This window comes from Crotalus tigris, unplaced genomic scaffold (assembly GCF_016545835.1).
Source record: "Crotalus tigris isolate CLP2741 ecotype Arizona unplaced genomic scaffold, ASM1654583v1 scf7180000020579.960993, whole genome shotgun sequence".
Taxonomy (NCBI): Eukaryota; Metazoa; Chordata; class Lepidosauria; order Squamata; family Viperidae; genus Crotalus; species Crotalus tigris.
Window position 1 is genome coordinate 886,859 of NW_024098088.1, and position 12,967 is coordinate 899,825.

At 35.8% G+C, this 12,967-nt stretch overlaps 1 protein-coding gene across 2 annotated transcripts in view; it reads left to right on the plus strand.

The window, feature by feature from the left end:
* Positions 1–12,013, plus strand: part of LGR4 (leucine rich repeat containing G protein-coupled receptor 4) — an 84,371-nt gene extending 72,358 nt beyond the window's left edge. For both annotated transcript variants that reach the window (XM_039367104.1, XM_039367103.1), the window contains 3 exons: positions 4,660–4,781; positions 6,731–6,811; positions 8,936–12,013. In XM_039367104.1, the coding sequence (XP_039223038.1) occupies positions 4,660–4,781; positions 6,731–6,811; positions 8,936–10,212 (1,480 nt within the window). In that variant the 3' untranslated portion in view covers positions 10,213–12,013. The remainder of the gene's footprint in view (positions 1–4,659; positions 4,782–6,730; positions 6,812–8,935) is intronic.
* Positions 12,014–12,967: the final 954 nt, after the last annotated feature.

Consider the following 12,967-nt stretch of genomic DNA (forward strand, 5'->3'; position numbering starts at 1 on the left):
TGTTGTGAAGAATTGGGACAAAATTCTTTATTCTTCCATGTATATGTCAAAAATTTAAATATGGACTCGTGCTGTTTCTGCCTTTCCCAAATCAAATTTTGGTAGCTTAACCTTTCTCCATAGCTTATCTGGAGGATGAAATGCTAAATGTCCAAATAAATGTATTTAGGCCTTAAAATATTTTACTTAGAGAATTCACCAACTGTTTAGTTGCAAAGAAGATAAGCTATTGGAAAACCATACAGTGAGGAATATTGCAAATAGATCTTGATTCACATTGATTATAGATGCACAATATTTTATATACTCAGTGCCCTTTATGGAAAGGAATGTATCTCACAGGTACCATGCTTGTTTTGCATTTCTAAGCGTATATTTAATTCTTTTCATTTCCAAATTGCATTTCAAAAGATTTTTATGAAATTTTTGGGAGTTCATGCCAGCTGACTAAATTATAATGAAGTAGCTGATTATAGACAACACTGAGATGAATTACAAGAAAGGAATTTCTTTTGTATTTTTTTCTTTTATAAGACTTCTAACTTATTAGTCAAGTTCAGCAGTCTCTAACACAGCGGTTCTCAACCTATGGGTCGCGACCCCATTTGGGGTCGATCGACCATTTTACGGGGGTCGCCAAACAATGCGATCCGCCATTTTCCCCCCTCAGGGGGCGCCGCCGCGCATGGGGGCGCCGCCACGCATCCACGCCACGCATGGGGGCGCCGCCGCACATCCGCGCCGCGCATCTGCGGCACGTTTGTGTGACGGGGGTCGCCGTCACACAAACGTTGAGAAACGCTGCTCTAACAGAATTATAAAACTCACATTTTACATTAATAATATACCATATCCAATCTTTGGCATTTCTATTTTAATGATATTTATCAGTTAGACTTTTACCTTGGTCATAGAGAGATGGTGCCAAATCAACATAACTAATATAAGAATTTAAATGGTTTAGCTGTATCACTAGGCTCTAAAACATTTATAATTCAGTTTACCTATGTTTCATTTTGAAAATCTTGAGATAATTATCAGGTTTAACTTCCAGATATAGAGGGAGCAAGCAAGAATCTGTAAAAAAAAATTCCCAGCATACTTTTAGGGAATCTTGTACTCTGTACTCATAGAACAAGTAATACTGTAGACAGGGTTCTCTGGCTGATAGATAGATAGTAGTACCAGACATTATAAAGTATTGGCACCAATGCACTGTAGTGAGTAGACCTGCATATTGACTTTGATACAGTTAAGCTTCTGTCCTATGTGTTCATCATAAATAAAATGGGAAAAAGTACATTTCCCATTTGATATATAGAATAGGAATTTATAGTGCAGTACAGTGTCTGAGTGTAAGAGATCCCAATTGTTAGGATTCTTCAGCTTTCCATCAGGTGTTCATTATTTTAGAGCAGGGATGTCAAACTCGCGATGTTGCATGACGTATCACAACTTTTTCCCCATTGCCCGCAATGGGGTGGGTGCGGTTTCAGCGTGACGCATCTGGCCCATGGACCAGCAGTTTGACATGCCTGTTTTGGAACAGCAAGTAATCATGCTTTAATTAATCTTTTTTTATCTTTTCCCCCACTCTCATTTCTTACCCAGGGTAAGAAAGAGTAGTGGATTACTATAAATCTTTTAACATTGACATTGTCAGCATAAATACTGGATGGAATGAGTTTGCCCAAAGTATTATACTCTTGAAAGAGCAACAACACCTATTGTTTCTGCTCAGCCTACAACTGCAAGAAAATAGTATGACAAGTATACACTAGTATACCAAATGCACAAACATTCTCAGAAGTTAACTTGAATTATTTCCTTCATTAAGGCTAATTCAGAAGAAATAAAGGGCAAGGCTCTGTTGTTTGTTAATAACTTTTGTCAGTCCTCCAAGGTACACGAAACCTGAAAACATATAACCTAATACTTTTATTATAAGGTTATAGTAACAAAATCTTGCAAGTCTGAATGTGCTCTTTCCTCCTTTTTCAGGAGATCTAGAAAGGGTCATGTCTGAAAAAGTTTCTCAAATTATATTTCTGCCCCAGACTCAGATTTCTTTTATCTAGCTGCTGTATTTCCTCTGGCTTTTCTTCCTATTCCTTCTTTTTCTTACACATCTCCTATGGAAAACTCATTTTGGATAAGCCCAGCAGGTCAGATGTATCCCCGCTGTTTGGACATTGGTTGATGAGTTTTTATTCAGAGAGAGAGAAAAGCTGATCTAGTGTCTGTTAGCACTGATAACGTTACTGTTCTGTTGGTAATATTTTTCATTTGTTATATGTTTAAGGTTAATCGGAATTATTAGTTTTTTAATAACTAAGTAATATGACAGGATACAGTTAAAAATAATAGAAAATATGGATCTGACCTGTTCTGAATGCATAAATATTTCTGACATTCCTTGAATTAGTTAAGAGAGAGGGACAGGGCAGGAAATCCAGACTTGCAGTATGTAGAACTTCATGTAACCCGAGAGAACAATAAGGATGACAGGTGTGGGCTTAGTGCTTGTGCTTTCCTGGGAATTCACTTGCGCAAGGCTGTTGCTCTCCAGCCAACTTGATGAACGTTCATTTCACTATGCACAGGTAACAACATGATTTCACAAAACATCTTGCTTCTCTAAAGATAACAACACTATAACATAATATTGGATTACATTCAGATGAGTTTTTCTTAATTTTCAGTTTGTATCAATCTATATTGTATCTTTTTTCTCTAAATAAAATCAAGCTTTAGGAAATTGCAACATTCATTTTAACTTCAAGATTTTCTCAGAAGATATTTTTTGGGGAAAAAAATCTGCTTCAAAAAATGCTACTGCTTAAAGAGGTGAGGGGAGAAAAGCTTGTCAATTCTCCTGTTGAATACCAAATTGGACATGAATGAGACCCACTTCATGAATGATCTGATCTGGAATGAAAAGATGGTATGTGTGACAGACACCTGGTTGGGTGAGCTGGACAGTATCATCTAATCTCAGATATTCCTACCTGGTTTCTGTGATGTGAAGCAGAGCTATGACATGGGCCTCAGGAAGGGGAGAGTTCCCATCATTGTAAAGGATTCCCATTCCATTCTCATGACAGAGCCTAAAATGACACAGGCTAAGAGTTCTGAGTAAATGTACCTAGAGCAGAATGAATAAAATAAAACAGAAATCCTGATGGTACTCTAGATATTCTGCTGCTCAGGAACTTTCCTAATTGAACTAATAGTGCTAGTCTTAGAGATGGTGTTGAATCTCAGCTTAGTACTTGAGATTTTCAAGCTCTTGAGTGCAGCTTATTAGTTCATGGTCATTGTGACTTTCTTTAGCCTATTTCAGGTAATATCTACCTCCATTTCTCTATCAGACTAGAGAACACTTTGGCCTAGACCAGTGGTTCTCACCTTTTTAATGCCGCGACCCCCCAACCGGTCGTAAGTCGAGGACTACTCAACTGGTGCAGCACCGTTTGCAGAATGGGACTTTTGGCGGGCTCAGCAGGGCAGAGACAGCCTGGACAATTCCTATTGGCTTTTGAAAGCCAATAGAATTAGACTCTATTCAAGAGAGTCTATTCTATTGGCTTTCAAAAGCCAATAGAATAAAAGGGAGTAGCACAGCTAAGGAAAAAGGGGAAAAAATGGCGGACTGCATTGTTTGGCAACCGCCAAATGGGGTCCCGACCCACAGGCTGAGAACCACTGGCCTAGACGTTCTGCACTGAGGAAGGTATTCCATGTCACAAACCTTTTTATCATAGATGGATCAGTTAATAAGGCCCACCAGTTATGGCTTTTGGATCCTGTGAAATTCAGAATTTGCTTATTATTCCAGCTTTCAGTTGAGGCCTTTGGTATGACAGGCTGGAACGTCCAACTAAAGCTATTGACTAATTGACTCTTAAACATGTTTTGACTCTTCATCAAAACAGCTGTTTTAGTGAAAAATTGTGAGGGATGAAGCAGCCATACCTATGGCTAGGCTGCCAGTGGCAAAAATCTAAAAGCTAACATGACTCTATTATGTTTTGGAAGGTCTACACCAAGGAGAAAAGCTTTTTCTTTGCTACTACTGAATTGTGGAAAATCACTTAAGGAAGCTCTTCTGCTAATATGAGTGCTGACATAAATCCAGAAAGTTCTGGAAGGTCTGTTAGAGTCTGTGATGGCAAATCATGACAGCCATGTGTGTTTGCTTTTGTTTTCTCTGAGAAAGTTATTTAGATCTGCCAGCAACATGACTAGTGGAGTCACAAGGGATGAGGTCAGGATTATCTCTCAGTGTGCTAGAGTGATTGTGAACAGCCCCTATTTTTATCTGTGATGGATTTACTAACTACATCTCTTCCTAGAGATTCCTGGCCCAGCCATTATTACCATCAATGGCTACTTTCCTGATAAGTTACTATAATGTATTGTAAATAAAGATGTCCTCAAAGCAACCGGTTTAGAATGGGACAGTGAAGTCCAGGTCAGATATTATATAGAAAGTTACGCTTTTTTTTATTGTTGGCCTATAATTATGAGGTCTTCATTATTATTCTATTTTTATTTATTTGTTCTTACATTATTGCTATGTACTACAATCAGTTGTACCAAAATACAAGTAAAATAAATAAAACTTTTTTTTTTCTATCGTTCTCTTCATACTTTCAGATCTTTGTCTGTCCCTTATGCCTACCAATGTTGTCCTTTCTGGGGTTGTGACTCTTATTTGAATTCCAATACTGAAGATCCCAGCCTCCAAAATCAGAGTCAAGAAATCATAAATGATCAAAGTGAGTGTTCTGTTACAATCATAATATATGCAGATTATTTAAAAGTTAAAGGGATTTTAAGGATGTTAAATAGAGCATATGTTAATGAATTCAGTTGTTAGCTATGTTTATAGTTTGAACATAGTCTGATATTTAACCTATTTAAACACTCATGCAGAATATTTTGTTTTTATATTATTTTATGATTGAGATCAGCTGGGGCTATATAATCCATATTACGTGATTTGGGTATAAACATGTATAATATTCTGGTCAAAAATTCCAAAGCAAAAGCATGCTCAGTGGCATATCAGGGCCTGGATAGAATCATTTTTATTACATGGAATTATATTTTTGAAGAGGGATAACTGCTTAACAATATGTTTATGTTTGAGTATATTTCCATGTTAAAAAAATGCTTTTCCCCTGAAAAGCTGCCTACCTAAAAGAATTTCTAAAACTTATCTTTGCTAGAGTGTTTATTACGTAGTGTTTATTCATTTGGAACTTTAAAAAAGTGCTGTGGGTCTCCACAAAGTGTCTGTCTTGCAGGCATACCATATGCAAAATGATAAAAAGTTATAATAATTCAAAAACATTTCCTCTTTATTTTCCTCAAAGTATAAACATAGCTCACCTCTGAATTCAAAGAAATGGTATCTTATCTGATTAGATGTGGTTGGCATTTGTAGGAACATTCATAAAGGTCTTTGTCTCATAAGAGTATAAGATCTGGGATGTTTTATCTATTTGCTCTCTGGAGGCATGAATATATGTTTTAATTTGACAATGGCTTATGAATAATCCATTGCAAATTCAAGAGTTTTATCACAATATATTTATATCAAATCCAGGGAAAGCAATATGTATGTGTGCACCTTTTCTCTTTGTGTTCATGAATTTTGAGAAATCTCTGATGGTACTGCATGGTTTCCATAAAGAGGCACTGTAGGCAGTGACTGGAAAAAAATGAAATTGGACAGCAGTGAGCATTTTCCACCCCCTATGTTATAATATTGTATTAGAAATGCCATATTTAGCCTAGCCACTTGCAAAGAATTTTGAAAATGCTTTCTTGAGTACTAAAAAACCACAATTAAAAGGAAAAGAATGCATAGCTATTGGAGCTGTAAATACAATTCACAAAATGAAAATAAAATTTAATAACATAGAAAAATAATGTATAGAGACAAAAAATATCAGTACTTTAAGATATAGGGAGAAAGGATAAATTTGAGTTAAGCATATATTCCAGAAAAGCATGGATAATAAATAACACTGAGTTGCAGAGAAACTACTTCTAGTTTAAAAATGTTCAACCATCTGTGCTTAGTTACTGACTTCATGAATTGGAATAGAAAAGGAAGACTTTCCATTTTTCTATCCCAATCATGGCTAGAGGTTTTATCATAAATTGAGACTTCTAATGACACATCCTGTCCTTGGAATTCAGGATATAATTACTGCCCATCTGTTATGTTGTGATTTACTATATCCCATATTTTTCCAGTCTTGGCTCCTCTCTCATTTAATAATTATTTTCCTTTTTTTATGAATTTTTAATGAAGTCTTGATGGGTGTTCATGGCAATGCCCCTGAGGAATCTGTTTCTTATCCCTGTTTTAAGTAATTCTATGTAACAGAAACTGTTGGTTGTAGTAGTCAAAGCACAGCTCTAGAATCTAGGACACCATGCATTCTAATCCTACCTTGGGCACAAAGCCAGTTGGATAACTTTGGGGCCAGTCCCCCTCTCTCTTAGTCCTGGGAAGAAAGCAATAGCAATTCACTTCCAAAAATCTTGCCCAGAAAACTGCAGGGATTTGTCCAGGCAGTCACTCAGAGTCAAGATTGACTTGATGAGGAAAAAAAAGTTAGTTTCTTGAGTTGTTTTTTTTAAAAAAAAAAAAAATATATCAAGTAGATTTTCATATTTCTGTAAACCTGGTTTTCTTGTCCTTTTAATCTAGGTGCACCAGATGTAGATGACTTAAGTAGCGCTGAAGTGAAAGAACCAGGTCAAACAGTAATCCACTGTACTCCCACAACAGGTACATATTCTGTGGCCACTTCCTCTTCTATTTCAGATAAATTTATCTCACATTATAGAAGTTTGTTTTATTTATGTATATAGTCAATTGTGTGATAAAAGATACAGGTAGTTTCCTTCGCTGTCTGCCTTTTGTCAGATGACATTTTGCCTGCTCTTCAACATAATAAAGGAGGTGCAGTAAAGGAAGCATCTACAGCATACAGTATCTGTTTAAATATTCTGAGAGACCTTTTACTTCTTAAAGCAATCTGTTCCACTGCCTGACACGGTTAATGTCTAATGTTTTTTGCAAAGTCTGCTTCATTTCCAGTTTGCATCTGTGGCTACTTCTCATGCCTTCTGCATGACATCATGAGATGTTTGCAGATTGTGTTTTGTGACTCTTTTGCAACCTAAGCTTAGTCAATGTATTTAATTATTTTGATAAAACTTAATTTTTCAACTCTGATTTATTAATGACCTTATTAAAATATAGTACATAGGCATGGCCTTAATGCTCAAGGATATAATAAAATAAAGTAATTACATCTTCTGATGCAGATACTATAAATTTATATAGTATAAAATTGGTTTTGTAAGTAGCTGCATCACACACAGCTTTTGATGAACTAAAATAACTGGTTCCTTTTTACATCCTTGGATGATATCTCTTCTTCTGTATATATTGCTTTGATTCCTATCTAAGCAAGGCCTTATAGGTTTTATATATTTGTTGTTCTGTTTTCTTGTATTTTTATCTGTTGTAGCTGTCCAGTCGCTATGGCAAATTAGGTGGCCAAACAATTCTAAATAAATAAATATTATCCACCCTACATTTTATTTTATTTTAACAACAAAATGAGGAGCTTCTTGCATATTATACTGAAATCAAAATGTGCTTATATTTTTGTTTTTTCTTCATTTATCATGCTATTTTGAAAAAAAGATAAGGATTTTTCACTAGATTAATAATTGATAAATATGTTGGCTCTTAATAAAAACAATATACTTTTCTCTAACTGATCTTTAATAACCTGATTTGACCTTATTAATATGCAGCTATTTAATTTTAATTTCCCATCCATCCATCCTTCTACTCTTTTTAAGGATAAATGTCTATGTCCTAGCGTTCTCTCAGAATTCAGACTGACTGACAAACTGGATTTTCAAAAATTGCAGACAAAAGCTTTGAAATAAGACATGCAAGCTTCTTTAGCATCCCTAGAAATATGCCGCTGTTTCCAGAGATATTATTCATTTACTGTAGTCTAAGCATCTGCCATAAGATCTTCTTTACACTGATATTTTCCTTTTTATTGTGGATCAAAAATAACCTTTGTCATTCTTCTAGCATAATCTTCCCTTATTTTCTAATGAGGCAGTAGTCCAGCACTTACTGCAAGTTCTCCATTAGCCAGTTGCTTAGGGAGTAATGTCATCCTGTCCAGCTGTGTTTCCTGCCCTGGGGTTTCTGCTTAATGTTTTACATCCTTACCATGTTTAGATACGCTACCGCTCAGGAGATTTGGAAACAGATGCAAAATAGATTTTGTAGTAGAAGTAAGAATAAGTGAAGTATCATCCCACTTTCTTCCCTGTTTTACTAAATGGAGGAGTAGAACTAGACAGTTTGAAGATTTGGCAAGCAGCTTTGTTTGAGAGTCTAAGTGGTATATAGAAAAACCCATAGCAAAGTCATCCCAGGATGTAGGGAGCTCAGAGCTGCTAGTGTTCATTCTCGTCCTTTTCTTTTTTCCGAAAATACTACATTTCATCAGTACTTCTATTTTACACATGTTCCATTTATGAATTTATAAACTGCTTCAGTCAAGGCTTCCTTAAACAGGGCACAAAAACAACAGTTTCAGCCAATGCAGCCATTACTATAATACACAATATCAGAAATACAGAGTATATTTCACACAGGTTATAAAACTGTTTCTTAAGTGTGTCTTAATTTGATTGTTGCTATTTCAAGAATATTTTCTTACCTAATTGCTTCACCTACCTTTCTTTTTCTATTAATCTAACCCTGAATGTAAATGTTCTTACGTTGTTTTCAGGAAAAAAAAATACTTATTTGTTATAATATGCTACAACTGGCAACCTTTTTTTCTTAGCACATTTTTTTCCACTGTTTTAGGTGCTTTCAAGCCATGCGAATACCTACTGGGAAGCTGGATGATTCGTCTTACAGTCTGGTTTATTTTTTTGGTTGCCCTACTCTTCAATATACTTGTCATCTTAAGTATATTTGTTTGTTCTACTTCACTGCCTTCAATCAAATTGTTCATTGGCTTGATTTCTATCTCTAATTTACTGATGGGGATCTACACCGGTATATTAACTTTCCTGGATGCAGTTTCCTGGGGACGGTTCGCTGAATTTGGTATTTGGTGGGAAACTGGCAATGGTTGTAAAGTGGCTCAGTTTCTGGCTATATTCTCTTCAGAAGGGGCAATTTTTTTCCTTTTGTTGGCTACTATTGAGCGGAGCTTGTCTGCCAAGGAAATCATTAAAAAGGGTAAAAGCAGCCATCAAAACCATTTTCGAATTGCAGCCATATTTGCATTCTTGTGTACATTGATGGCAGCATGCTTGCCAGTCTTCCATAAAGGAGAATATTCTGGGTCACCCCTTTGCTTACCTTTTCCTACTGGAGAAGCCCCTTCTTTAGGCTTCACAGTTACCCTTGTGCTCCTTAATTCATTAGCCTTTTTGCTAATGGCTGTTATTTATACAAAACTTTACTGCAAGCTAGAAAAGGAAGATCTCTCCAAGAACAATCAAGCTAGCATGATTAAACATGTTGCTTGGCTCATCTTCACCAACTGCATCTTTTTTTGCCCTGTTGCATTTTTCTCTTTTGCTCCACTCATCACTGCAATCGCCATCAGCCCTGAAATAATGAAGTCTGTCACTCTGATATTTTTCCCACTGCCTGCTTGTTTGAACCCGGTTTTATATGTGTTCTTCAACCCCAAATTCAAGGAAGATTGGAAGTTACTGAGATGGCACATCACCAAGAGGAACGGGATTGGAACAGTTGCTGTCAATACGCAAACTGGCTGTAGGACTCAGGATTTCTACTACGACTGTAGCATGTACACACATTTGCAAGGTAGCTTGACCATGTGCGAATGTTGTGAGTCACTTCTTATATCCAAGCCTGCACCATGTAAACATTTAGTAAAATCTCACAGTTGTCCTGCTCTGACTGTAGTGCCTTGCCAAAGGCCTGATGGCTGTTGGTCAGATTGTGGTACACAGTCTGCCCATTCTGATTACGCTGACGAAGAGGACTCCTTTGTATCGGATAGTTCAGATCAGGTGCAGGCCTGCGGGCGAGCTTGCTTTTATCAGAGCAGAGGCTTTCCGTTAGTTCGCTATGCCTACAACACCCCGAGGATTAAAGACTGAAGGGCTTTACTGCAAGCAATCCATATGCTAAAAAGGAGGAAGCACGATGCTTCATATATAGACCATGCCTGTTTCATTCTTTCATCTGAAAGCACTTTTATTAATCATTGTATGATATTAATTATAAATAAGGGATATAGGCCTAAGTACCGTGAGCTATACATTTTAAATAAGAGCTGTTGCTTCTTTTGTAAATAATTAGAAAACCAAAATTTGTAATCCATTTTTAAAAACTTTTTTTCCAAGCAAGTATATATTATATTTGAAGCTTATTTCCATGTTACGCAGTTTAAATTTCATTTTTCTGTTGTGATATGGATCCTGATAACTTTTATAAATAAGCACAACACAACAGAATATTATAGGGTTTTTTTTTGGGGGGGGGGGTATTTTTGGAGCTGGGCAAGGGGGGCTGTTGCTAACTTTTGTATAGCATTTTTGACTGAATCTCAGGACAATTTACTGCAGGGCCAAAAGATGGGAATATTTTTCCCATATGCAACTGTGAGATAAATACAGGCAAAACATTCTTTTTTAGGTCAAATTATGGATTAATTTGTCTATAATTAAAACTATTTATTTCAGCCAAATACTTATCACCCCTATAATATATTCTGAGTAATTTGGCATAGTAATTTTTATTTTGAGAGTACTGCTTGAAAACAGTTTGAAACTGATCTTTTGCATACTTAAGTGGACATCAAACTCAGGTTTGCTGCACTAATATTTAACCTCTGTTGAAAATATATGCTATTAGAACATTCCTATAGTCTTGAGATTCACTTTGGAGTTCTGCCATAACAGTTGTTTCATAACAGTTGTTTCTCGCCTCCAAAAAGGGGATGTTCTGATCTACATGCATTGGAAAATGGATATATTGGGAGCATTCTAATGCCTGTTTAAGTAATTTTCACAAAGGCAACAGAATACTCCATGGTCCTATAATCTTAAATGTGCATGTTGGGTTATATATTATTTTGACAGCAAAAAAAAACTAACTCTACTTTGTATAGATGAAAATCTTTTTATTTTCAGTGAAACTACAGCACATAGTAGAATCTTCCCCAACCTGGTGCTCTCCTGATGCAGATTAGTAATTCTCAGATACACATCTGGAAGGTACACAGCAAAGTCTGAGATAGAATATACTAACAGAATAGGTTTTATAAGAGTAAAAGAGGCTGAGATGTTCCTAATGTAGAGACAGAACAATGTAAGGTACCTATACTAAGGATCTTCTATTTCATTGTAATGTTACAGTAATGTGAAACCAGGTTGACTTTCCTTAAAAGGGGAAGCAAGGAGATGCACAGATCATTGCATTTTAAAATTAACCTTTTTCTCTTATTATCAATGCATAAGCTACATTTTTTCAAACAAAATGTTAAATGAGAGCAATTCTACTGCCAAACCAGAAATTCTGGCACATATTTTATTAAATAACATTAGAATTGCAGTGATGAAAATTAAACTGTACATAGTGTGCATAAAAAGAATTTTTCTTGGTTTGTAAATTATTTGATAGAACACTTGATGGGAAATGTGGCTTCAGTACATTTTGTTAATTAAAGCTACCTCCTGAAATATAGAAGCTGCCAGTAGCAGAATGTTTAAATTGTGGTTTATATTTTTTTCCATTGTAAATAAACTTCAGTTGTATATTGTTACTGTAATAAAACCGGAAGCTTTGTGTACCAAAATTAATTAACTTGTACAAAATATAAGCTACTATCATTCTTGTATACTATAATTTTGTAAACCTAAATTGTTCCTAGTAAAATCATAGAAAAAATGAAAACAAGGAAGTATTCTAATATGTTCTGTTGTTATACTTACATCTCTTAGAGTTGTATATTTAACCTAATGCTACAGGCCAAGTGCCATGTAACTTTACACATAGTATTACATGCAGTAGTCATGAACATTCACCAGGTCACTGTCATAAGATCAACACTTTTATTCATGCATATTCATAGATTTATTGCCCTGCTGTGTTCTCCCAAACAACTCCTACCACAATTATTAGTATTCCTGCTATTAACACAATTGGATATAAATCATTAATAGTAATTTTACTTCCATGATAAGACTAAATCCAAAATAAATCCCATTAGGAATATTGATCTATAGATGTTATTTCATGGGGCAGTGCCAAAAAGTCTAAACTGTCTTACACTGTGATTTATGGCTCATTTCTTTGTACTGTTCCAGTGTTTGTTGGATTTCAGGGTAAAGCAGAAAGTTGTGGGTCATGATTGCTTCCTTTGCACAAGAGACTGGATGTTACAGATATGCCGGCTGAATATAACAAGGTTTTATATTTTGGCCATGGCATGGTGAAATTTCTCTTTCCTGATCTACTGACATGTTCTTTTCCTGGAAATGTTTAGTGGAGTTTGCCATACTTCAAATGTTTAGTGGAGTTTGCCATACTTGAAATATTTAGTGAAACCCTGAATCAAGCTAGAAATACAGATTGTTGCATAAGCAGAGATAACATGGTTGAAAGGTTTCTCTAACAAGGGAGCTGTTCTGGTCCTATTTAAGAAACATACAAAAATTGCATCCATAATGGGCTACCATAGATGTATTGAAAAAAGATTCAGACAACCACTAGAAGGGAGCAAAGAGTGACATCCAGTGACCATCCGGATTTTTGAAACCATCTCTGGGAGCTTTTAATTTTCTAAGGTTGCAGGGAAGAGTGATGGTGGAGGTACAATAGTGGCTGCCACTTAATCAGACTAGAGCTGAA